This window comes from Acinonyx jubatus, chromosome E4 (assembly GCF_027475565.1).
Source record: "Acinonyx jubatus isolate Ajub_Pintada_27869175 chromosome E4, VMU_Ajub_asm_v1.0, whole genome shotgun sequence".
Lineage (NCBI taxonomy): Eukaryota > Metazoa > Chordata > Mammalia > Carnivora > Felidae > Acinonyx > Acinonyx jubatus.
Window position 1 is genome coordinate 62,057,276 of NC_069395.1, and position 27,636 is coordinate 62,084,911.

General features: G+C 43.0%; 1 protein-coding gene across 14 annotated transcripts in view; it reads left to right on the plus strand.

Moving 5' to 3' along the window:
* SDCCAG8 (SHH signaling and ciliogenesis regulator SDCCAG8) overlaps positions 1-27,636 on the plus strand; it is a 246,837-nt gene that overhangs the window by 186,191 nt on the left and 33,010 nt on the right. For 2 of the 14 annotated variants that reach the window (XR_008293144.1, XR_008293145.1), the window contains one exon: positions 14-123. The exons of 11 other annotated variants lie outside the window; for them this stretch is intronic. Coding sequence is in view for 1 of the 3 variants with exons in the window: in XM_053209293.1 (XP_053065268.1) it covers positions 7,737-7,953 (217 nt within the window). In the remaining 2 variants the exon portion in view is untranslated. Of the gene's footprint in view, positions 1-13; positions 124-7,736; positions 17,298-27,636 lie in introns of those variants that run through there. One more of the 14 variants, XM_053209293.1, reaches the window with a different exon arrangement.

The following is a 27,636-nucleotide window of genomic DNA, read 5'->3' on the forward strand; positions in this document are numbered from 1 at the left end:
TTTTCCTTTCCAGGCAAGACTGAGTGCCATACTCTCTGGATGCCTGAGACTCTTCCTCAGGACAAGCTCCGTGACATACCGCACCCAGGGACCGCGACTCCATTCCTCTGGGACCCTACAGCAGTCAGTAGTTATTTCCATTTTTCTTATTCCTTCATTTTTTCTTCATTAATTTGCAAGCTTACTGCAAATAGGTTTCCTGTCTTCTGTGGAAACAGCAAATTATCATAAGGAAAGAACGGTGGCTAGGGAGCAGAAGCTCGGGGTTTATGTCACCTGCCAACATGGGATTTTGGACAGGCTTAAGTAAGCTCTTTGAGCCTTAATTTCCTTATCCGTGAAATGGGGATTAAAGACCATGTAAAATAATTATGAGGATCAAATCAGATCCTAGGTATGAAAACTGGGGGAGGGGGAAACTCTGCACTATATAAATATAGCATTATTATGAGATCAGCTGTCTTACAGTCATGGTGTCATGGAATCCCAGTGCGTCTTAGGCAGTTGGGACTTGGTGATCTCTGACACAAGACCGTAGTTTTGTAATTAAAGCTGCAGAGAGGCTGTATGGAATGCAACTATTAGATCAGTACTCTTAAGATAGTATTCTTGTCTTCTGTGTTTTAGAGGGGCAAACTGAGACTCCTAAAGGTTATGTGACTTACCACGGTCACCATTGTCACTTAGCTAATGCATAGTGGTAGGGCCGATCTAGAGATGCAGGGCCATCCAACACCAGAGTTCCTACTGCAGTACCTCTGCAAGGGTCCCCCACCAGCCAGCATCTGAGCTAGGGCTGGTCCCCAGGACCCCGGAGTCCTGAGCTGTGAAGTTCCCTGGCAGATTTCCCCATTCCAACCTGTGAGTGACAGTGTGACATCTAAAAGTCAAATTCTCTGCTAGGGGCTCTTCAGGCTGATGTGCCTAGAGCTCCCCCCCCCCCCCAACCTGTTACAGCAAGACTAAATGAGTTTTTGAAAAGATTTTTTAATTACCAGTGGAGCATATGGCGCATAGCGGTTAAGAACATGTAGTTTCTGAAGCCTTCTGCCTGGGTTCTAATCCCAGCCCCACTGCTGAACAGGCTGTCACTCCTCTTGGGCAAGGCACTCCTCTCTCAGTGACTCAGTGTCCTCATCCATAAAAGGAGGGGAGAATGTATCCCCCACCGCGCCCCGCCTTGGGTTGTTCTGAGACTGACAGGAGCTTCAGGTCTGCTGCTGCAATGTATGTTTTTGTTAAAGAAAATAATTCATTCTTGGGTCTTACTTTGCAATTCCAATTAAATAGTAGGCCATCGCTAACTAGAAAATAAATCAAAGGAAAAGAAAAACCCAAAATAGCAGGCTTCTCTTGAACACTAGCTGGGCTCTGCTGATGAGAGGGCCGAACCTTCCATTTTCTCAGGAGATACTCAGTTTTAGGCTGCTTTTTGTGGGGTTGTGTTCTGAGGCAGACCTGGCTGAGGCAGGGCGGTTTATCTGCTGGTCGGAGAGCTCACAGGGCAGTCTCAGGAAGAGCTGGAGCCTCAGCCTGGCAGGCAGGACTCATGCATTTGCAAGCCGGACGCCCAGCCCCTTGGGCACCAGGCTTTTGTGCTCTTTTAGCTCTGATGTTGCACAAAAGATTGCAATCTAGAATCAATTGAACATGATGAATGGACTCCTTTGTGGGATTCCATGTTGTTTTTAACATTTCTTTGGTAATTTTGAACAAAATAACTTCGGAAGTGATTACACAAGGAACAATGTCTTTAGACCCTTTAAAGTGTTTTCCTTTGTTTAGTTGATCATGTACATTTAGGGGGTAAAGCAAGTTCATGCATTGTTCTCGCCATGCATAACATGCAGACTGCTCACTGGAGGTGGAAATGTAACAGATTTAAAGAGCATGTTTGGTTTTCTGATAATATCCTGATGATATACGGTGATTTTCTGGGCCTTTGTTTTCCAGAAATGAATTGGTTAAAAAAATTGTTACTCTCCTTGAAATGTTTGTGTGTGTATGAACATGATAAGCAGAACCATTTTCTCCTTATCATCCATGAAAAGTATGCGACAGTTTAAAAAGCAGGTATTTTAACGTTTATTTATTTTGAGAGAGAGAGAGAGAGAGAGAGAGAGAGAGAGAGAGAGAGAAAATATCCCAAGCAGACTCCATACTGTCAGGAGCCCAACATAGGGCTTGAGCCCACAAACCGTGAAATCATGACCTGAGCTGAAATCCAGAGTCGAACGCTTCATTGACTGAGCACCCAGTAAGGAGTGGGGATTTTAAAGGCATTTTGTAGAAATATAGAAAAGCAGCATGAAAGTGACTTTCGAGTCACTCTCTTGCACTAAATGCAAATTGTTAGTGTTTATATGCTAGACGAGAGAGAAAGTAGACATCCATCCAGCTGATGCATTGCCTACTCTAGCTGCTAAGTGGAGCTCACCCAGCCCTCTGCAAATGTGGGCATGGGAGAAAAGATGGGTGTTAAAGATGCCAAATGTGTGGTTCACACGGGGCTGCTTTCCCGCCAGTGAGGGCTACTCACCTGCCCCTTCCCTACCTTCCCCTTGTTTGTCTAGGACTCCCCTCATTTTTACATTATTTTTCCTCTCTCCTGGTTCAGTTGCTATGCCGCAGCTCTTCATACACATGCAGTGAAATGGTGTGCCCTGGGTGTGGCATTTTATTGGAATCCATACTGTTAGGGTGTATTTTCCAAAATTTGAGACAGCTAATCATGAAACAGGGAATTTTAATCAGCCATCCAGTGGCCAGGAAACTCTGTGTCCTTAAAAAAAAAAAAAAGTTATAGGAAATGTGAACATTGAACTATCTTAACATTGAGGTTGCTCTTTCTGGGCTCAGTTATAAAAAGAAATGCTTTATATTCAGCTTAATTCTTTACCATCATAGAAATTTTAGCATCATAGGAAAGTTTGATGAATAAGAGAAGAAATTTTTAAAAATTTTTTTGAATGTTTATTTATTTTTGAGATAGAGAGAGAGACAGAGTGTCAGCAGGGGAGGGATACAGAGAGAGGGAGACACAGAATCCAAAGCAGCTCCAGGGTCTGAGCTGTCAGCACAGAGCCCAGCGTGGGGCTCGAACTCAACAAACCGTGAGATCATGACCTGAGCCAAAGTTGGATGCTCAATTGGCTGAGCCACCCAGGCACCCCTAGGAGAAGAAATTTTTATCACTGACCCAAATCTCAATCTATACTCTGCACTATGCACTAGAAAGGATGGGTGTTAAAGATAATATCTATAACATCTGTGTCTATGTCTAGATTAATAGTGCCAGCTTTCCGTTGCAAAAAGAGGCTCTTTGGGGAGCAAAATGATTAAAACTTTGTATTGTCAATTCCTAAAATATCTCAAATAGATAGCAGTTAAATTCATGATGGCTTATAGCCAAGATATAAGTTTGGCTGTGTAGTAAATAGTTCACCATACTATGACCGGAGGCGATTTTTACATCTATCTCAGCAGTGCTTCTTGAGGCTGAGGCTTTGAGAAAAAGATCTTAGGAAGCTGGCAGTTCTGGGCAGATGTGGATCTATACCTCTGGCGTCACTGGTTGTAATTTAACTAGAGCGATGTTGCAACCATCTGGGTAGCCAAACGGCCGAGGTCTGCTCTTGCCCGTGATTCTAAGTATGGAGGAGATCTGCTTGACTTCATAGACACTGGATTTATAAAAAGGAGATATGTTAAGCAGTAACCATGGTGGCCTGCTGCTGGGATGTGTCTGCAGCCAACTTCCTGGGGTGGCTTCCCTCAGACACTCAAGTGTTGGGTTCAACTGTGCCTTTGTGCCTGTGTGACACAGAGCTACGGGATTTTATGTCAGTTCCACCTTTAGGGGGAAGCCCTGATTTGCATAGATCACCTAATCTGTAGAACGAAAGAACATTAAAACAAAAAAGTACAGCCCCAGAAGTCCTTTCTACTGATATGTGGACTTTGCCATTTTTTCAGACCAAATTTCAGCCTCACTGTCACAGAACCTTTCAACGTTGAAAATTAACGGCTGATTTCTTGCTCGTGGAGAAAAGCTTACTAGATTCTGGACCACTTTAGGACCAATCCTGGAGCCTACCGTCTTTCCTGATTTCCCTCAAACTGTTTGGCTGTGTACCTCCACAGTGAGAGCTATTAGAGTTTTTGCTGATGCGCTTGGCACATCTCCAGCAAAATAGTCCATTAAAATTCAGACCCCTTCCCAATAATTGAGACAATCAATTTACATTAAACAAGGCACAATTATACTTTCATGTACAATTTAAATTCTATAGAAAATAATCAGTGTGCAATAAAGAGGGACACTTATTTTGATGCAAAGGGATGTTTTTATAGTCTGCATAAACAAATCTTTCATATTTTCAAAATAGTTCCCTCATTATCTTTGGTGTAGGAGAACTCTATTGTGTGTTATTTTGATGTAGGGACAAGTGTGTCCACGGCTGCATGTTTAATAAGCAATGTGACTTTCTCTCCATGCCATTTAAATTGCAAGGACTGAGATAGAGTAAGGTAGGCACTTGCTTGCTGTTTGACATGAAATCACTCTTGTAAAATGAGCAAACAAAGAGTGTTGAGTGAGTTCGTTTGCTTTTGTTCAAGCCTTAGTGAAATAGGCACCAGGTGTTCGTCTGGACCTTTGTGCAATAGACCAGGGATCATGTGTCGATCCTCAGGAAGTTGTTCGGAGGGATTTGGGAAGGATGCACAGGACAGGGGACGTAGTCATGGTGGTCTCGTGCCTACAAACCGCAGCGAGGGAACATACCAGGCAGCCAGGCGCCCAGGCGCCCAGCCCTCCGCAGCTCTCCTGTGCAAGCTCTCAGCAAGACTGGTATCGTCGGTCAGGAAATCTAGAACACCGGAGAAGCAGTATTAGGAAGAATATAGTACAAATAATGACAAGATAGAAAACAAATCCTGTCAGAGCCCGAGAATATATTTGGCTTCCGCTTGCTGTGTCTGTCTGTTTCTATAAACGGTCCAGAATAGAAACCGGATGTTTAAACTCTCTCTCCCTTTCACATGCTCGCCTCCCCCTCCTGTCTTCCTTCCTCTTCAGTATTAGTAGACTTACTATTTTTATTAGTTTGTATTTATATTTCCATTTTTCAATATTTGCCATTTGTGTGGGTAACACATTAATTTTTAATGAAATATTTTCAGACTCTTGGAATAACTGAATCATAAAAGAAAACTTGAAATTGATATAGATTCTAAGGCAGTGTGTAAACTGAATGTTACAATTACTTTTCCCACTTGCAAGTGGCAAATGGTTATTTTAAAGGGTGATGCGTGCCTAGTTTAAATCTCTTATATTTGTGTAGGAGTCTAGTTTTTGTGTCTAATTTTTTTGGCACAGGATACCTCAGGTACCATTCTAATAAAAATGAAAGAAATATCAAAACAATATTGGTGCTCTCTGGTAATTTTCCTCTTATCTAGAAGCATGTTTTTTTGACAAGCCTCGTTGCTGTTAAAGAAATTCATTTGTAATTTAAGTTGAATCCTGAGCTAATTTTTCATTGTAGTTCTGTTGCAGAACTCTAGATTTTAAAGAAGGCAGCATTTGGGGGCGCCTGGGTGGCTCGGTCGGTTAAGTGTCTGACTTCGGCGTAGGTCATGGTCTCACGGTTCATGGGTTCAGGCTCCTAGTCGGGCTCTGTCTGACAGCTCGGAGCCTGGAGCCTGGAGCCTGCTTCCGATTCTGTGTCTCCCTCTCTCTCTGCCCCTTCCCTACTCATGCTTTGCCTCTCTCTGTCCCTCAAAAATAACTAAATGTTAAACAAAAAAAACTTAAAGAAGGCAGCATTTGTTTCTTTGAGCAGTTTGTGTTCTGCAGCCAGAACTGTTTGCAGTCTTGTGCTTGTAAAATTAAAATCAATCCTTGAAAATCTCTGAACAATTTTATGTTACATGCTATTCCCAGAACTAAAGCTTGTAGTCCACTTTGGAACTGTAAATTAGTAAGTATGGTTTTTCCCAAAAGCTTATTATAGAAAGCGTGGACATTGGAGATGTGGCATCTTAGAGACTTTTTTCCCATTCTCAAACCATAAGGATACAAATGATCAATTACATGTTGGTAACTTGAATCTTATTTGTGTGTGTGTGTGTGTGTGTGTGTGTGTGTGTATACATGTATACACATACACGTATATACGTGTGTGCACACAAATATGGTGTGTTTATTATATATAAACTTGTATTTTTATATTAGAAGTGTATATATCACTTTACATTTTTTTCTTTGTAGTAAAAATTTCTAAATAATATTACCTTTCTTTTTTTTTAAGTTTATATTTATTTATTTTAAGAGAAAGAGAGCAAGTGGAGGAAGGACAGGGAGAAAGGGAGACAGAATCCCAAGCAGGCTCCATGCTATCAGCTCAGAGCCCGATATGGGGCTCGAACCATGAGATCATGACCTGAGCTGAAATCAAGAGTCAGACACTTAACCGACTGAGCCACCCAGGTGCCCCTAAGTAATATTATCTTTCTGAAATACATTTGCTTATTCTTATCATTAACAATAAATTTGTATATTTTTTCCAAATATTTTTATTTTATGTTCCAAATAAAGATGAGTAAATGTTTTCAGGAACACTGCCTATCTTGTATGAGCTGAACTACACAGAACAACATTTTCAAGAACCTGAGAAACGTGAACGTTTAGTGTGACGCCCCCCTCTTTGTGTTAGCATCTACTTCTCACCCTGCATCCCTCCTCAGCAGACACTTTATAGATGAGGAAACTGAGGCCTGAAGGGATAAGGTGACTTCTAGGATACAGTTCAGGTAATGACTAGAATCTCTGATCTGTGACTGCCGCTCTCATGTTTTCTCCTGGACCCACTCAGTAATCTATGTTTCCAGAAGGAGGGAGGTGGGCTACTACTAATAATTAAGAGGAGAGTATTAAGTGCAGGTAAGTAGATGTTTCACAGAGCCGGCTTATCCTGCAAGCTCGAACCCAGAAGTTGGGTGGTGAACTGAGAGGCCAGGAAATCATAACAAGGGCTCTGGGTTGGGCTCAGACAGTTCCTTTGCGAACAAATCACCTGATAAGGAGCGCCACATCGTCTTTTCTGGACAAGCCACACCAAAGTTGCATCTTTTGACGCATCCAATTTTGGTCTCTCTAAACCATGAGACCCCTGGGGAGCAGCCACCTTGCAGAATTTGCTGTTTCAATGATGCTCTCCCACCAGATTTTTTATGATTATCTCATGCACACTTAATTTGACAGACTTAAAAAAAAAAAAACACAACAGCAACAACTCTGCTTTGTCGATTCTTTCTAAATCATTCCACTTTGTTTTCAGTGAATCAGCAAACTTTTTTGTTTTTTTTTGTACCAATCACTTTTGATTTCACTAAACATTAAGTTATGCTTGTGTAGGCAGCCTAAGCAGGCTTAGGAGGAAACACAAGTGACTGGGGAGCGTGTACGCGGGCGGGGCAGCGGTGCCCAGTCGTACTGGCGGCCACAAGGACTGAGCGTGCTCTGGACATTGTTCAGTACATTTCATGGCGAGCAAAGGGAAGTGTTGGTTCATCAGGAGCTCAGGGCAAGTGGCCGTCCATTCAGAGAGCTCCTGCTCTACTTTGGAGGGAACCACTGGGGTCAGACGAATGAAAACGTACAAAATACTAACTCTTGGGTAAGAAGAATCTGCAACACCCTCTCCATGCACAGTTTCCCTCTTGTACCACAGAGGAGGCAAGCCACTTGGAGGCAGAAGACGGGGAGCTTTCTCTGTTCCCGTTTTGCTTTCTCTTCCCCTGGATTACGGAGAACGGCCTCGCACCACCCAGAAGCTGGGCCAGTGGAGCGTTCTTATCCCAAACAAACGTTCCACAGCTGCCTGGCAGGAAGGGCAGTGGCCACCGTTCAGCCTAGAGAATCACCCTCGTGTACAGGTTTCCGAGTGACCTGCTGCTCGGTTGGGGATGGTGGGGGCTGCGGTCCTGCTTTCCTGAGGGAGCTGATCTCTTCCTTGCACGGAGTCCTAGCAGGAGTGGTTTCTTAGGAGACTGGGCTGCTGAAAATGCAAATGGTTTCAAAATGGTTTTCCATAGGAGGAGAGCACTTGTTGGGATGAGCACTGAGTGTTGTGTGGAAACCAATTTGACAATAAATTATATTAAAAAAAAAAACAAAACCCAAAATGGTTTTCAATAAATTCTTGGATTGAGAACCCGTGCCTGGTTTTTATTAATTTTTAATTTTTATTTTTTTTAATCTTTTTAATGTTTATTTATTTTTGAAGGAAAGAGGGACAGAGAGTGAGTGGGGGAGGGGCAGAGAGAGAGGGAGACACAGAATCCGAAGCACTGAACTGTCAGCACAGAGTCCAACGCGGGGCTCAAACTCACAAACCACAAGATCATGACCTGAACTGAAGTCGGTCACTTAACCGACTGAGCCACATAGGCCCCCCCGCCGAGAACCCGTGCCTGGTTTTTAAAGGGTACTATGAATGCATTAAGTCCCATTCCTAGAATGATAATGAATGAAGAAATCAGCAAGTAATGAATAACTGTCCTCTCTCTCAATTGGGTGAATATCATTTTTCTACTTCTCTTTTTGTCATTTTTATTTGGTCTAAGCATCCATCCATTTTCCTTTCCTTTTTTTAAATTTATTTTTTAATGTTTATTTTAATTTTGAGAGAAAGAGCACAAACAGGGGAGGGGCAGAGAGAGAGAGAGAGACAGAGACAGAGAATCTGAAGCAGGCTCCAGGCTCCCAGCTGTCATTACAGAGCCCGTTGCAGGGCTTGAACCCACACACTGTGAGATCATGACCTGAGCCAAAGTCGGACGCTTAACCCACTGAGCCACCCAGGTGCCCCCCATTTTTCCTTTCTTAATTAGGTCATGGTATTTGCCAAGATGATGATTACAGCACACAAACTGCTTCACACACACACACACACACACACACACACACAATAATGCAACATCCTGCCTCTTGCCTCCCTTGCTACATTTGTTGTGGGCAGCACTTTTCCATATGTATTTTGTGAACAATCAGTTCCACAAAATGGTCTTTGAAAAAAGCAGAGGATTTAGTTTGGGACTTATTGCATAAACTACCCACTCTTTAGAGAGGGAAAACTTACATTAGTGTATTAAAAGCCTTGATAAATCATAGAAATTATTAATCATTTTTAAAGTTTAAGTTGGCTTTAATTAAAATAATAATATAGACATTTGTAAACATTTAAACTTTACTAAACTTTACAGATAAGGGTAAAAGGGCAGGGCTTTAAGCCACCCTGCAGGACTGTGTGTGGAGACAGATCACAGGTCGAAGCGTGGAAGTGACCATGTGGACTGTGTGGTTTCTTGTGGCTCCGTGATCATCTCTCATCCCTTTGCCTCTCTGTTCCACTGTGTGTCCTTTGTACCCTGGAGCACAGTGATCACCAGGTTGTGCTTTCTAACTCACCGGCAGGGGGACCCACCCATGACTGCTGCACATGGAGGCGATGGGGTTGTTACCTGTAGGACAAGTTTGAGATGTGATTAACCCTGGTTACTGAGACTGTGTCATGGAGCGGATTTCTCGAGAAACAGGTCCTCTGTTACCGAGTATGTGGCTCTCATGAGCCAGGAGAGTAAACATCCATTTTTCTCTCGGGTCATAGGCTCTCAGAAGGGATTTTTTTGTTATGTTCCTCCTCCTTCTCAGGGATCTAGGGTCATTTCTGAGTATATATAGAAAGAAGGTCTGTGTTCACTTAATTATTTATTTTTTCATTTATTGTTTATACACTCTTCAGATACTGAGTGCTGACTATGGTAATAGAGGCGTGTGGTAGGCTCGGGGATGAAAGGGACCTGAGACTGAACCCTGGTCTTTGAGAATACAAGGCCAGATGCTCTTGCCTATGTTCCCTGAGGTCTGGAATACTTTTTCTTCTCGGCCTACGGGCCTCATGTTTCTCAAGAGACAGGTCAGCTGTCCTCTCTTGAGGGACGCCTTCCTTCACCCACTGTCTGGGTGTTCAAACCACACTTTGTTCAAGTGCACAGGACGCCGTCTTTATTCTTTGAATGTCCAACTGGTTAGACCCTGAGTTCCTTGAGAACAGGACCCGTGTCCCAGTCATTTGTTTCTCAAGCCTGTCGCCCAGGTACTTAGGTACTTAGGTACCAGGTACTTAGGAGACACTCACTCTGTGACTTTGCAATCATTTTTACCTTCCAGCTCGCCTTTTTCAGCCTCCCCAAAAGTGTAGAAGCAGGAAAAATAGTGAGCTAAAAGCAGAGCTTGATGGGAATATACAACTTTAAAAACATATTTTATAACCTCTTACCCGGATCCTCACATTTGGAAAAAAAACCATTCAATTCTAGGTGTGTCGAATTGCTGTCATTGAGTAAATATAAATCTAAACTGTTATTGTGTAAGGATGTGTATCCAGTGAGCACTCAATAAATATTAGTCACAGCTATTAAACATGCTTTGATCTCACTAGTACTAGAGGTGGTTCCTCACTCTATTTAGGCCATTTAACTACTCACTGTCTTGTTAGTTGGTCCTTATCTTGTAAGGTTTGTAGGTCATATTTAATGGAGCTGAATATGAGGGTTGGCAGCAGTTACATAAATGACTTTGACTTTACAAATTTTACAGCAATCACTTGGAACGAGTTATATATTTCCCAAGCTTTTGGTTTCCCCAGTGGCCTGATATATTAGAGGATAACTATTAACTTGCAAATTTTGTGAGAGTTGTTTTTTTTTTTTTTTTTTTAATCAGCCAAAGTTGACGTTTTACCCAACGCCTGTGATTTCTGTATCGTAGGTGAAGGAGAGAATCTCGAATTGAGGCGGGGGAACATTTTTCTTGTTTTACATGGCCAGACAGAACAGCCCTTGGAAGATGATCCTTGGAAAGAGATGATCATTTCTTGCTCAAACCAAATATACCTTAACTTCTGTTATGTCTCCCACTGTAAAATAATCCTTTCTGGGACTTGCGTCTGGAAGTGCCCCAGGTTTTCCACATGACCCTTAAAACACAGGGACATTTGTGCTGCATTTCATATTTCTTATTTTGAATTACGCCACTGTGTCCACCTGCAACGTCATCTCCTGCTGGGCCTGGCGGGATCAGAGGGTCCCGGATTCCTTGGGTTTGTCACTAGAACCAGGAGGGCTGAGCGAGTGCAGGTGAGGCGGCCAGGGGGCAGCTGCCTTGGCCCTTCCCCCCCAGGTCCGCGCTCCCATCCTGGTTCCAGATCTCCCCATCTTCAGTGTGAAGAGTCAGTGACCCCAAGGAAAGGCTGGAAAATGTGTGGGGCCTGCTCTCCAGATATCTCACATGAGAACTACTTTCAGGGTGAGATTTGGGGGGTTGACTAGGGCAAGGCTAACTGAAAATCTGAGTTCTCACGGGGGACCGCCATTTCTTAATTCTCCGAAGTTGGTTCCCTCTTGGTCCAGTGTTTCTGTTTTCTAGCACTTACAGCACTGAGTTCATGGTATTGTGTGTCCTTTCCTGCCATCAGATGGAGAATTCTTTGGTGTGAACCATGTTTCCAATCTCTGAGGTCCCGGTGTATACAACTGTGTTGAATCAATGAATAATTCTCTAGGAACTGAAACTGTTTTAATTTAAAAGCTGTTAGCTGGGGCGCCTGGGTGGCTCAGTCGGTTGAGCGTCCGACTTCAGCTCAGGTCATGATCTCGCAGTTTGTGGGTTCAAGCCCCACATCGGGCTTTGTGCTGTCAGCTCAGAGCCTGGAGCCTTCTTCGGGTTCTGTGTCTCCCTCACTTTCTGCCCCTCCCCTGCTCATGCTCTGTCTCTCTCTGCCTCAAAAATAAATAAAAACATTTAAAAAATTTTTTTTAAAAATAAATAAATAAAAATAAAAGCTGTTAGCTAATGGTTAGTATTGGTATACACTGATTACTTATGTGCCCTCATTTCATTCCACCCGTCCATTAGGATTTGAACTCATCGGGCTTTATCAGCAGTTTTTTAGCCCTTTAAACTACAGTACGGTTTGGTCCATCCAAAGCAACAGCAGCAGCAACAACAACAAACAGACAAAGGAAAGTGAATACCTGTTACCTGACAGGAATGGCAGGCTATGGGGACAGAGAAGATAAATTAATCACTGGTCTCTGATCTCTGGAGAAAGAGGTGTAAAGCCGTCACCCCATCCCGACAGGCACCATGGGTAAAGACTTTGGTAGAGATGTGTGTGTGTCTGCATAGGATCACTGAAGAGAGGCACCAATCCAGCCCAGGAGATGCTGGAGAACTTTCTAGAGGAAGGGACGCCAAAACGTAACTTCAGAGGGTGTGCAAGGCTGCATGGCAGGCAAAGAGGAAACCCAGAGAGAAAAGTGATGTCACATGAACAACAAACAGGGTGTGTTGGAAGGTGCAAAGCAGGAAGGGGGTCCAGGCCGGAGACTTGTCTCTGTGTCCTGTAGGTATTGGGGAACCAATGAAGAGTGTTAAACAGGACACAGTAGCAGATTTGCATTTCAAATAGCTCACTCTGGTGGCAGCATGAAGGGTGGATTTCGGGGAGCCAGGCAGGGAAACTAGACAGGAAATGATGGGTGCCTGAAATAGAGGCGAAGGGGAGGAGGTGGATTGGGGAAATGTGTAGAAGGTGAAGTTGGCTAGTGGTTGATGGGATATGAGAAGTGAGGGGAAGAAGGAATCAAGTAATTTTCCTCCTATTACTGTTAGTACCTGTTTCTTTGGTCTAAATCCCAGTGACATTTTTAAAAAATTTATTTGTTCTGTTTTATTTTTTAACCCACGCTGGGTGTGGAGCCCAGTGTGGGGCTTGAACTCATGATCCTGAGTTCAAGACCTGAGCTGAGATCAAGAGTCAGATGCTTAACTGACTGAGCCACCCAGGTGCCCCCCCCCCCATGACATTTTTTATAGCTCTGGGGATGAATCTGCAGGATGCCTGAAGAGCCAATGACTTTGAAGATGACAATTGTTGGTCATATTTCTGTTTGGCTTAAAATTTCCCTAAATCAAGTCTAATTTTTATTTTCAAATTTATTTTCAAATTTACATATATTCCTGTGACTATTCAAACTAGATGTGTAGTTTTTGCAAGAAGCACTTTAAATCCCAAGAAATGTCAAGAATTGTATGAGATGAGAGATTGTAGTTGATTTACCAATGTTGCCAATGTAGATAGCCTTCCGTCACCTCCCAGCCAGGCTGCTTCCTGCTCCCTGCAGTTCACTTAGCTTAGCACCTGGCGCTGTCCTTGGTGCTAGGTTAAAGGGTCCTCCTTTGTAAGACGGACACCCAAGTAGATAATAAAGTGTAATGAGTATAATGATACTTCTCTTCGGCCAGTCCTACTAATTATGACTCTAAGCAGTGGTATTATTTCTAAGAGATTAACATTGAGAATAATCAATTCAGAATATTAAATAATCAAAATGTCCAGCAGCAGAACATTAGTTACATAAACAGCTAACAATAAATTCCCTACAATGGAATTCCAAAATGCTAATAAAATCTCTTGTTAGCAGAAAAGTGTTTATTGACATGACAGACATTCAAACTGTCTCCATATCTGTAAGGAGAAATAGGATAAAAGTAGTATATATTACATGATTCCATTTTTGAAAAAAAAAAAAAAAAGATACAGATATATAGACCCAAAATATCTTCTTCACGCTCTAGCTTTCATATCCCACACATGTGGACTCAAATTTTTTCTCTGTGCCAACTCGTATGCAGAACTCAGCATCTCTCTGAATTCCCAAAAAGACTTCATATGCACAAAACACGGCTGATCAGCATGGACGTAGAGGATATAATAAGAAAAGTGGTGAGCATTTACACCCTCAGAAATTATAGCATCCCTCAGAAACAATGTAGCAATTCCCACTGATCCGTGGTTCTCTCTTTCAAAGTCCCTTCTAGGCTGTGTTTCCACTCAGGAAACTTTTTCCTCCCGCTGCTTCCCATCCCCAGCCGCCATCACCGTCTTTGCTTTGTCACATTCTGGGGACCACTAATTCCTTACCCCTCTAATATTCAGAATAATCCAAATCTGCCCCTGCTCTTGCCTCAAATGTACATACATTCAAACTAGCCTGGGTCTCGAGTAAAGTTAACATTGCAAGCTTTACACACACACACACACACACACACCTAAAGAAAGTTTAATAAAACAGTACATACCTTTGCTATAGACTGCAATCTATGTTTTCTGTTTAATGACCTGCTAGGGGCTCGTGACCCAGAGTTTGAAAAACTGCCGTAGGAGGCCACTTAATGACCAGAAAACTTCAGCATGCCTGTTTGGAATCTTCTCAGATTATCAAATTACTTCTTCCAAACACTGAGTGAATACATTTGTTTCCATCTTGTTACACACCTGTGTGTGCCTATACACATGTACACACACACATACACACACAGAGGAATGTCATAGTTTACATTAGCTGTTTCTAGGCAAAGGGGTTATTGGTGTGTTTTCTTAACATTTTCCAAGAATTTCTAAGTTTTCTGCACTGAGCATGTGTTACTTTTGTAAAAGGAAATGTAAACAGTAAAAAAAAAAAATTTTTTTTTTTTTTTTTTTTTTCAGAGAAGGCTCAGCTTGGGTTTTTGCCCTTCTCGGAAGCCTTCCCTGACAAACTGCTTCTAGGTTCCCTCCACCTGTTTTTCCATTTTGCCCTTTTGATTTCGTGTGTCCCACACTTACATGTTTACCTTATAGTGGCCTGTTTCCATCGTGTTTTCCTCCTGGTTCTCAGGCCTTTCCCCTTCCCATGCTTCTTCACCTCCCTAGACCTCTTCTTCCTTCCCTTTGCAACAAAATTCTTAAGCTGAGATCCATCGATGAGCTGTGAATCTCTCGAAAATGGATGCAAAATTTAATGTTTTTGTTCCTTTTCTGGGAAGCAGGTCCAATTAGTTTGTCAGTGCCTACATTATGCCAGGCAAGGTTCTAGGTCTGATCTTTTGTCAGACTCTCTAAAGAATTCCTGACCCGCTGTTCTCCATAGTCACCCTGTTTACTTTTCTTGCCTACAGTGTAGGTGCCATGAGGTGAGGACTGGTCTGTGTTGCTCATCACCAGGGTCCTACTGCCTAGAACAGTTTCTGAAACATAGTAGAAACCCAAAAAGTGGGACCTTTCCTGTAATTACACGTTACGAGGTAGAAAAGACATTTATTTTACTATCCCCATTTTCATAGTTGAATAAACATTGCGATGTTACTTGAGGAAGAAGGAGGGAATCATAAGCATCATGGGACTCTGGGAAGTCAGACTGGGCTTCACGCTGTCTTGTTGTGGAACTGGCCACGGAGCGTTCGATGGGCACCAGTGTGGGGGTCTGTCTCCTCATCTTTCAGGCTGGATCCTGTGGTTGCCTAGGCCTTTCTATCTGAAAATCCCACCCTTGTTGGTGGGCTCAGGGGCCCAGCCCAAGTTTGCAGGATCCGCATAGTATGAACACCAGGCCTCCTAACTGCTAACGCTTGGTTAGAGAATGCTCGACATGCTTGAGTTTTACTTTCCCTTTGGCTTCATATAATATGGTTCATTTTGTTTTTGAAGGTAGTTTGTTCCATAGAAACCAGACAGGATGTTGTTTCAATAGTAGGCTGATGTCTCAACATGACATATTGGCCCGCTGAGATCTCCAAAAGTGTGAAACCCGCCTCTGTGCACTTTCTGGTACGGTGTGAATGTCTGATACGGTGTGAATATTCTGACCCGACGAAACTCCTGTTAAGAATGATCAGATTATCTCATTTTGCCATCAAATTGTATTTTGAAGTGTTAAGTTGGGTAGCGTAACTGCTCTTGCTGGTTAAGTAGATTCTCTCAACCCCTGCAAAATATTATTAAAATCTGGTAATTCAGTCTCTAGTGCAAGTTGTATTCCGTGTATTTTCTTCAGACCATGGATGCGACTAGGACCGTGTGTTTCAAGTTCAGCTCTGTGTGTGGTATTCCTGTGATAATTTCAGGATATAAAATAAGAGTTTACAAAAACCAACCTGAGACCGATACTATACAGCAGTTTAGCAGCAAATTTCTACTCTGGGTATTTAACAATAATTGGGATCTTTCTACTGGCTTCGCATAAACTCAGATTAGTAGTAAAATGTAAGCACCAGCCCATTTGGCAAACTCCCGCACTTGAGGCTCACAAATTTGCTTCTGATTGTGCTTTTCGGTCGCACCTAGCTCAGATTTTTGCTTGGTGCTTTTTTAAATCCTCTCATTTACATACTGTGGTAAATTTAAAATGGGAACAGATGAAGGCTGCTAAACTTTCCTATTTCACTGATGAATATGGTATTTTGCTTCAACTATCTAGCTGTGATATATTCAATGACCTTTAAAACATGAAATAGATACTTCTTTTCATATATGCTGTGCAAGATGGATTATTAGTGTTGTCTTCCCTTTGATGGGGCTGAGTCACAGAGGCCAAGCCCAACATCTGACAACTAATTGCAGCAGGGCTAAAACTCTGTTTCCTGTTGACGGGCTCACGCTGTCGTGTGGGCTGAAACGCCCCCTTCACGTGGGGTCCTCTTAGAGCTGCGCAGGTGATGCATCTACTCCCAAGTGCACTACAGTCTGTGGATTATGCCTGTTTGGGGTGTTAGAATGCATGGTTAGGTACGAATAAGAAACGAGGTAGTGTCTTTTTGGGTGCCCAATAGGGATTTGGCTCTAGCTAACCTTAATATGTGATCTTATTTATTTATTTGTGTTTTTTTAATGTTTATTTATTTTTGAGACACATAGAGAGACAGAGTGCAAGTGGGGGGGCAGAGAAAGGGGGAGACACAGAATCCAAAGCAGGCTCCAGGCTCCGAGCTGTCAGCACAGAGCCTGATGCGGGGCTCAAAGCCACAAACCACGAGATCATGACCTGAGCTGAAGTCAGACACTTAACCAACTGAGCCACTCAGGTGCCCCACATCATTGAGATTTCTAAAATCATGCTTCTTGTGCAACCTGCACTGTCTCCTGGTGACACAGGCCTGTGTCCCCACTGGATGGTGAGCACCTGTGGGGAAGAGCTCTTTATTGGGGCCTGCATCTTGCATAGCGAACAGACACAGCACTTTGCAGCTGATAGACCATGCATGAGGTCAAGATTTCAATAAACACACCAGATGTGGCATTCCTAATGCGGGCATCTGGTGGTCAGAGAAAACTTCCTAGGGGAGTTAGAATACAATAATTTTGTAACTGTTCATTTTAGTTTCAGTAATCAAAATCATTATTAATTTTAATGTTATAAATAAATAAATAAATAAATGCATATATATATATATATATATATATATATATATATATATATATAACATATGTACTGCTTACAATACAATGCCACAATGCATAAGACAAGAAAAGTCTAGGGCAGGGGTGCCTGGGTGGCTCAGCTGGTTCAGCGTCCGACTTTGGCTCAGGTCATGATCTCGCAGTTCATGAGTTCAAGCCCCACATCGGGCTCTGTGCTGACAGCTCAGAGCCTGGAGCCTGCTTCAAATTCTGTGTCTCCCTCTCTGACCTCCCCTGCTTGCATGCCATCTCTGTCTCTCAAAAATGAATAAACATTTAAAAAAAATTTTAAAGAAAAAAAAGAAAAATTTAGGGCACAATTTTAAAGAAAAGTACAATATTAAGAGAAGGGAATCTTTCTATTTCAGAATGAAAGAATAAAAAGTTTAAAAGCTATAACGAAAACAATTCCCAGGGAATTGTGAGGCCTCTTTCAGCCCTAACATGAAAAAGTGGGCCAATGGCAAAATATTTAATTGCATTGCGTCAGTCTGTCTTGGGCACACTCTGTGCTAAAAAACTGGAGGCTCTGAAATTTCATAAATGACCCTAAATCAAAATGTCTTACTCCAAATTCAGCCTGATAGAAAGCCAAGCTTGTGTCCCTGCATCTCACTTCAGGCAAGCCCCACATAGTAAATCCAGATTTCCAAAATGGATGAGTTAAGTGGCCATTCGTCCCTGAACAACACAATTCACTGTAGTAAATTTGCCTTGTGATGCTGGTGAAACACTACTCAGTTCATTAGAGCCCTCTGTGCCGCATTTGCAGGGCAGAGCATGTTTGAGAATGTTACCCAACCAACCAGCAGTTTCAGCTCTGTCACGGGACCTGGCTGGGCGCTATCCTGGGCCCTAAGGAGACAAATATGGGTCAGAGTGGTCTCTGCACCCGAGGTATGTGTGGTCTGGGAGTGAGGATTAGTGGGGTCCTTTGGTCTCCGTCCAGATGTCGTGTGTCCCCCACCTCCTTATCCAATGCATGAACCAGGAGCATGTAGAGTTTACTTTGATGTCGGCTTCCTCTCCTTGTTTTGGTTTCCTGAAAGCGAAAACCTGACAGAATTAGGTCTGAGAAGAGTAGTCAGGTTCTTTTCTTCTTTCTTTTTTAAATGTTTATTTATGTGTTTTTGAGAGAGAGGGAACAAGTGGAGGGGGGCAGAGGGCGAGAGGGAGACGCAGAATCTGATGCAGGCTCCGGGCTCTGAGCTGTCAGCACAGAGCCCGACGCGGGGCTCAAACTCACGAACTGTGAGATTCACGACCTGAGCTTAAGTCGCATGTTTAACCGACTGAGCCACCCAGGTGCCCCAAGTAGTCAAGTTCTGTTTTCCTCCTCTATCCTGCCCTGGCCAGTGGGGAAATTCCCCTATAATTCTAGCTGCTCTGGGCCCTGCAGGTTATGGAAAGCTAAATGATGATTCTTTTAACAAGCCTGCAGAAATAGAAGACAAATTTGGCCATATAGTGGCAAAATAAATAGTATTTTTAAAAAACGGATGCCTCAGTTATAACGAAGCCAGTGTGGGAGAATCTGCTTCGAGAAAATGATTTCTTAGAAGAAATTAGAGTGAGCTGTTCCCTGTGTCTGTAATTCTTTTCATGCAAATATGTAAGGAAAACCAGTCTTTTAGCCTTTATTTTTATACTATAATATACTTAGGTCAAAGTGGGTCATTCCCAGCATTAAAAAAAAAAAGGGTTGGAAGCAGGGGAAGTGGTTTACTTTTTGTTTTTGGTGAGGGGTAGGCTATTTCTTTCTTTTCTTTTTATTTTGAGGGGACTATCTTCTGTCTTTATCTCCTCTTTCTCATTGTGCTTTTCTGGACCTTTCATCATGCTTCCTACCATGGAATTGTCCTGGGTAGTGGGGGGGAGCTGATTAGAGCTCAGCCTGCAGGTTTTTTGGTAGATGCTATACTTTAATAAATAGTAAATACACTCATTGCTCTGTCTTCTAAAGAACGTTTGTTTTTTTAGGGTCTTTGTGCATTCATCTGGGGGGAAAAAAAAGCAACCAAATCTGCTTTATTCAAATTCCAAATTCTAGGGGAGCAGATTGTCACAGAATATACAGAGATGAACTTCCAAAAATAAAAATGGATGGAGGAATCATAGGTATTTATCATGAATGCTAGAAACATTAGGGCTTGGGAGTCATAAATGGGCATCATGCTTTATAACAATTTGTCAATTATTTCCTAATTTTTCTTTGTGGAAAAGATCATATGAATATTCAAGTTCGGCCCTTGTCTCCTGTGTTGATCCCAGAGACACGAGGATGGTTCATTCTCGGTGTCAGATCAAAAGTGAAAATTATCACAAAACTAGAGAGCACCCAATCCTAACCACTAGACTACCAGGGAGCGACTATTATCACAAGACTAGAGATAGCTCATGTAAATGTCCACATTGTTTAATAGTTGGTTTTACATCCAAGGCACGGTTCTTTCTTTTTAAATGTAATATCAGAGCCGTGCAGAAAATATAGGGAAAGAATCCACCTTTTAAGTAAAAATGTCTTTGCTTTGCCTGGCCGGTCAGTCTCCATATCAGTAATGGCTTACCACTGTTGACTGGTATCGTGCACTGAGAAATGTTTTTTTTTAAATACGGTGTATTTTATTTCTGAATTTTCTGCTGGTAACAGTCTTTGCGCAAACATGGCATTTGTAATGTTGATGGTTGATGTCAAAGTACAGTGTATCCGAAATTTAATTTTTCATTAGTTTTATAAGGCATTTAACATATTGATTGAAATCACTCAAAATTGATTCTTAAAAGAGAGATCGTTTCTGTATTTATATAATTGCAACCTCATGCATGCTTTATGAATTTCAGCTCCAACCCTCGGTTAAGTGGTTATCAAAGGTGGTTATCATCATTTACAATATGAGGAATCCAAGAGATGGAGACCTTGTTGACTTGCACTGAGACAGCATGGCCTCTGGGCTGTCATGTGTATTCTTCTCTTTTTGGCTGCAGTACCCAAGGCATCTCTCTCTGTCAGAAATATAATCATCAAGTATCCTGGTACGGATCGAGATCTCTCTGTAGGAACCTTTGGGATCCATCCTGAAATGAGGTCTCAGGAGGTACAAGACACAGTTCTATTTGGTCTTGACTTGTGTGTGGGTCTGAGCAAGTTACTAACTTTAGGAGCATACTTCTTATGAAGAAGTCTGGTGATCAAAACGACGATCTTAAGATCTTTGCCATAAGAGAAATTCATCCACACCACCAGCCTCCAGGGCCCAGGACCTTGTCTCTACTCTCATTTCATGCGCTAAGGGTTCTTGGTTCCAGGCCCTCTTGCTGACTCCCAGTTTCCATAGTTTGGCACCCATTAAACATTGTACAAAACTTCTTGCTACCATGTACAAATTTTCTGACACACCTTACAATAATGATGATTATTACCTAGCACATAATCATACAACACATAAATACATATATAATAAATTACCATTACAATTGTTATCACTAACATTGTAGCAGCTAACTTTATTTTTTTTATTTTCATTTATTTTAGAGAGAGTTGGGGACAGGGATGGAGGGAGCAAAAGAATCTTAAGCAGGCTCCACACTCAGCTCAGAGCCTGACGCGGGGCTTGATCCCAAGACCCTGGGATCATGACCTGAGCTGAAATCAAGAGTCAGATGCTCAACCAACTGAGCCACCCAGGCGCCCCAGCAGCTGCTAACTTTAGATAGTACTTTCTATGTACCAGCCACTGTCCATGTTCTAAATGCTTACCTTTATTGACAATCTAATTCTTGTACAACCCTATGAGGAAAGTACTACTCAGGAAATTGAGGCACAGGGAGGTCACACAGCCACTTACATGACAGAGGAGGAACCAGAACCATGTGGCTTTACTCCCAAGTCTATGAAGAAGGGAGGCCGATGTGAAGAACTTAGGAATATTTTAGCTCCCGTGATACCAATTTTTAAAAAGTTCATGCGTGGTACCAACCAGATATGGCATTATTTTATGTTCTCATTCTCTGTGTCCTCTGAGCTGCTCTCCAGCCACTAAGCCACGACTGTGGTTCCCCGAAGGGCATCTGGTCAGTTTCAGAACAGAGTCCCAACATGCGTGCCTTAAGCGGTGCAAACATATCTCACACCTGAGGATCCCGTGTCTCTGCGTGAAAATCTTGGGTGCTGATCGATAGGAGAAAATGTGGTAGAGAGCCTAAAATAGTCACATTCTCAAGTATGTTTATGTTGCTGTAAATTCAACGCAGATGGATGAATTGTGAGAAGGAATAGAAGAGGAACAATCATTTGAAATAAGAGAATGGCAGGAAGGGCAATTCAGTAAAATCCTTCCTTCCATTAAAAAAAAAAAGAAAAAAAAGTCATTCCTAATTATTGACGGTTTACCGTGATGTTACACTAGGTGCTCTACAAAAGCTGTCCACAGTTTACCCCGGTTTACAAATGAGGCAACTGAGACCCAGAGGAAGGAAATTGTCTGTGAGAGGCGAAGCTACACTTCAAACAGGTGTATCTGACTCCAAAGCCTGTGCTGTCTCTACAATACCTCATGGTCTTTTTGCCTCCAAAAGAGACAATGGTCCTAGTGGACCCAGAAAAGCAATGGTATTAGGGGGCCTGTCAAGACTCAGTCCGGTAGAGTCCTGAGAAGTGTTGCCAGGAACAAAAGTCACTGGAAAAGTAGCAGAACGTTACAAAAAGGCCACAGGGGGACAACAATAATTGTACCTACGAGAAAAGAAAACATACAGCCTCTTGCCTGAGCACAAATAGAAAGTGATGGTGAAAACTGAGGAAGGTAGTAAGTTTCTAATCTGTTCTCACATGCTTTTGACCATGTTCATGCTTTCCATTCATTACCACTCAGTGGCAGTGAGGTAAACTTTGTGCCACCAGATAGCACTGTCACACCCGGGTTTATTGCATACATGTCACAGTGTGTTTGTTCCTTTTTCAGGCCGTTTCTGTGTTTCTCCTTTCTGTTACCGTGGCAGTATTAACATTATTGATCTGGGTGGAGCACAAGGGTGTTATCCATGTGTGGCACAGGTTAGGTTTATTAAAAAATCTATTTAGGGGCGCCTGGGTGTCTCAGTCGGTTAAGTGTCCGACTTCGGCTCAGGTCATGATCTAGCAGTCAGCGGGTTCGAGGCCCACGTCAGATTCTGTGTCTCCCTGTCTCTCTGCCCCTCCCCTGCTCATGCTCTGTCTCTGTCTCTCTCAAAAATAGCTAAACATCAATATATAAACGTATATATATTTTTTCTTTGTCAGTCACCCAATATAGAGGGCTCTACTTAATGCAATCATAAAGAGGTACAATTTTTTTCCCACAAAGTGCATGCTTTCTTATTGCAAACACCAAGGTTGTGCAGTGAGCCCTCATCTGCATAGGAGGGTCTCTAGGATTGGCAGTAGACGTTGGTCAGTTTTCCCCGAGGCTACAGCTGAGAGTGGGATTGGTACGGTGTCAGGAATGGTATATCCGAGCACACTTAACTAGCAATGTGACTGGTCGTCATTGTAAAGCCCAGAAATTTCCTCTTGTCTGAAGGTTGACGCAGCCCAGTCTTGAGAAACACCTAACTGAACATCTGAACACAGACGAAAGATGATTCCGAGGAGGACCATCCCTCCCTCCATTCCCACAAGCATGTCCAGTGGGGGTGAAGGGCGCACATCCATTGTTGAGTCGGGGGGAGAAGTTCGGGGGTCACTGTCTTTCCAAGATGTCACCGTCACAGATAAGCTCCCAGTTTCCAGCCTCCCTGGGGAGTTTCCCTCCTATTTCCTATTGGTGTGCGGTCCCCCCAGCAACTTCCTGCTGTATCTCTCAGGCGGTTGAAGTCATTGACCCCTTAGCCTCGGCCTTCCAAGCTCACCTGAGGGGAACCACAGTTCCCAGCAAGGCGCTGCCTGTTGTATCTTATTGCTTAATTATTCTACCTATTTAATGCCACTTAGAACATTGTCAGCTGTTGAGAAAGGGTAATTATCACTAGTCAAATGAAAAACACTTTTTTGGCTGCCTTACGGATACACATTTTACTGGTACCTTGATACATAATGAAGCCTGATAGCAAAACTTTTGCTTGTCTCTTCTTCAAGCCACAGCTGTTTCCCTGCTAAATTCATCCCATCTGTCTTCCCTTCCGTAAAGCTGTAGGCAGTATAGCATAAGTACAGAAGCAGTTCAGTGCTATTTTGGATAAACATAGCTGAAATTTGAATCTTTGCCATTTGCGATGCACACATTTTGTTTTACTGCTGTAAAGAGAGCTGTCAAAATACAACTACATGGATAATTTACTAAAATACAGTCAAATATAAGGTTGATCAAAAAGAAAGTGCACTGGGTCAGCCTGCCTGTTCCCAGCTCTGCCTGTTCCCTGCTCTGAAAGGTGTCCCCGCCTCTCGATCCCATGAATGCTGCTTGGGGAAGGCGGCAACTTTGCGGTCTTTGTTTTAATCCCGCGGCGTGGTCTCAGGAGTCAGCAGTTCCTTCAAACTGTCTGTGGCATGACTAGCAGAGTCCTTGAGAGGCTCTAGAAGTCCATTTTCTTAGTCTCCAAAAAATTTGCATCGATGGGAAACATTTTTTCTTTCTTGGCACATCCAGTCAGATTTGAACTACATTAGCATTCTGCTGTGTTGTGAAACGGATTGCATCGAAACCTTTGTTACCAGTCAGACAGTACATTTTATTTCCGTATTACTCTCTTTCAGGGTTATTGGTACAGATGAATGTACTGTCGTATCTTGTCGGTTCATCAGTAACTCACATTGCTTTAGAGTCAACGGAGGGGTTTTCTTCAATGAAGTCCTCTTTCTGAATTCTAAGACCGCTCACCTGCACCTGGGCCCTCCCCTTGCACGCCGATCTACTGCTCTCCTTACCCATGTGCCAAGGTCTTTCTGGAGGTGCTGAGGGGCGGGGCCAGTATCTAATCTACTTGGGTAGCCACCGTGGCCAGAGCTCATAAAATGTAGTTGGAAGTCTGTTTAAACAAAGCTTACCGAATCGCGTCACGTTGATGCCGTCATGAGTGAGTCCTCGAGCAGAGATTTAACTTGCCTCCACTCCACCACTGAGGTTCCTCTCCCAGCACTTTCCCAGAAGCGTCTTTGCGGAATTTCCCCAGATAGGGATCCCGTCGACAACTACATGCAACCCCCTGGGAGTGACCTCTTCTCTGTCTTGTCCTCCACCATTTCCCAGCAGCCGGTAGGGAGTACGTTGTAGGTGTTTGGTAAATACTTGCTGGGACAGGTGAATGTTGTGGTATTTTCTTCACGTTGCATTGAAGTCCCTGCCTCTCAGTCACTGGAAAACACCAGCATCAACAGCGTGTATGGTACTTAAACAGCTTTAGCAAGATCATATGCTGCATCTCCAGCTGCTGCCAGTGAAATTGTTTTCCTAGAAAGTCCCCAAGGCCTTCTCTACACGGAGGCATTGCCCTCTTTTTTATCTAGTTTTCTTTTAGCAAAAAAAAAAAAAGTCCATATTCTTCAGAAGCAAAAGCAATATGACCTCCACAAATGTAACTAATTCTCTACTCCAGCTGAAGGTGGAGATGGCAGCTTTTGCCAGTGGTTCCTTGAAAGCCATCTCTATAAAAAGGGTGATGTGACTGTGATGCCATCTGATTTCAGGCCAGTCGGTGCTTTATAAGCACGGTCTGTGATGCTGTCATTACAAATCCTATTTTCCCTGGGGCGCCTGGGTGGCTCAGTTGGATGAGCGTTCCACTTTGGCTCGGGTCACGATCTCACAGTTCGTGAGTTTGAGTCCCGCATCGGGTTCTGTGCTGATGGCTCGGAGCCTGGAGCCTGCTTCGGGTTCTGTGCCTCCCTCTCTCTCTTCCCCTCCCCCACCACTTACACTTTGTCTCTCTGTCTCTCTCTCTCAAAAATAAATAAACACTTAAAAAAAATCCTTCTTTCCTTCAATACCTGCCTATGTCAGGTCCTGTGCCAGACATTGTGGCTGCCCGTGAGAACCATCCCCTGCTCACAAAGGGCTGACCTTTCTTCCTGTAGACAGTTCTGATGCACTGTGATCAGAACGATGATGTGGAACACGGGAGAAGGAACATATAGGAGGAGATCAGATAGGGCTTTGTAGAAGGTGATTCTTGACTCTGAAGGAGAGCTGGGTATATGCAGAGAGTTAAAAAAGGCACTCTTTCTAATAATATTCTTTGGATTCCACACTTTGGAAGATCGGTTTAGACTTAAAACCCAACATAAGAAGCAGCACATGACTTCTGTCTGACCTCCCTTGTATTCCCAATGTCGAGGCATGGTTCTATGTCTTGTCCCTCCTGGTGGCTCAGTCAGCTAGCCTGAAGTGTTTCTGTTGGCTGTCCAGCTCAAGACCGTCCTGACTCAAGGACTTCTTATGATGCCTGTATGGCACAATCCAATCACAATGCAGGTCTCTGTGCAGATTTTTATCTTGGGAGGGAGAAAATAATACACATAACACAAAATGTTCTCTAGGGTAACATTACTCATTTAACTCAGCATATGATGAGTTCTGTGAGTTTTTCAGTAATTCATTGACACCTTCTCCCCATCTTTATGATAATTCTGAAGCCTATGCTTTTGACTCCATTCTCATGGGAAGGACTCTCGGCCATCTGTGATGGGAAAGAAAACAAGACCATTCTGCCACATGGGCACATGCCCACACAGGATATTTAAAAAGCAAAGTCTCCGGGAAATACCTGTCCATGTAATCAATCTGAACTCTCAGTGTTCCTATGAGCGCCAGCAGGTGTAGATGGCTATTGTCTGGAGAGAAGGCTGGAAATAACCCTTTATTCAGAACCCTGTAAAGAAAGTTGGGTTGCCACGGTCAGATCCTCTTGACCCTACATTGCTGACAAGGTCGGAGAAAATGCTATTCCTAGAGGGGAACGGAAGTGGCTATCAAGGGTTAACCTGGCCCTGATTGACACTTGATCTTCAGAGTAGTATTTATTTTTAGACACTTCAGTGTAAAGCATGTGGTACTGGTACTTAAAAGAATTTTTTTTTTTCCGAACATTGCACGCTTAGGCTTTTCCATCCTACTAACTGCTTACAGGGAGCTTGCCCAGTTCCTCCCATTCTCTGGGATGGGTTGGTCGCATGTTGTGAATTTTAACATTTGCATCTGGCTCTTTATTTTCACGAGGGGGTCACAACCTAGCGATTTCATCTTGTGCTCAAGTAAATGACTACACGCTCTGAGTGGATTCACCTAGCTAGAATTTGATCTGAATGGGACAGACCAACGGATAGTTGTCAGAGACTGTCCTTAACAGTTCCCTGCACCAGTAAACCTGCTACCACTTAGTTAACTGAGACGCCAGGGAATTCAAAAAAAAAAAAAAAAAAAATCTAATTAATACACATTATTAACATATTTACACACACTGAACTATTTCAAACCAGTAATGCTGGAATAAAGACAAAATAATACTGTGTATTTACATAACACCATAACACCTTTCACTAGGAAACTCTCAAGTCTTCACTAACTTACTATGCCGCACTGCACCCCATGAGGTATGTTGGAAGTAAAGGTAGAACGGTACCAAGTGCTAACGAGAGGAGGGAAGCACACGTCTTGTGTAGGGTGATAGAGACTCCTGAGTGGCCCCAGAGCATTCAAGTTCAGGTCACCCCGTGGTAAGGTAGCATCACAGGATTATGGATTTTAGTTTCCTTCTTTATGGTGTTGCTTTTGTTGTGTTTCCCATCTAGCCTGAAGCCTGTGCTGTACTTGAATTGATTGGAGGGATGAGCAGAAAGGACTGAGGCAAGCCTACCCTTGACCTTGACAGTGCCCCCTAACCTGGTCACTTGGTCTGTTGTGTAACTTTCCCTAGACCCTGCCAAATAGGATTTTCTTCATTTTTTCCCCTTAGTGGCAATTTTTTTTAACTTTTTTTTTACTTTTTTTTTTTTAACATTTATTTATTATTGAGAGACAGAGAGACACAGAGTGTGAGCAGGGGAGGGGTAGAGAGAGGGGGAGACACAGAATCCAAAGCAGGCTCCAGGCTCTGAGCTGTCAGCACAGAGCCTGATGCGGGGCTCGAACTCAACAAACCGCGAGATCATGACCTGAGCCGAAGTCAGTCGCCTAACCAACTGAGCCACCCAGGTGCCCCAATTTTTTTTTTTTTTTTTTTTTTAATCAGAGTGTGACAGTCAACTTTCCAGAAATGCCTCAAGGCAGCCAGACACATGCTAGTCAGTGAGAAAGGTGTTGGTGAGCCCTGGTCTCCT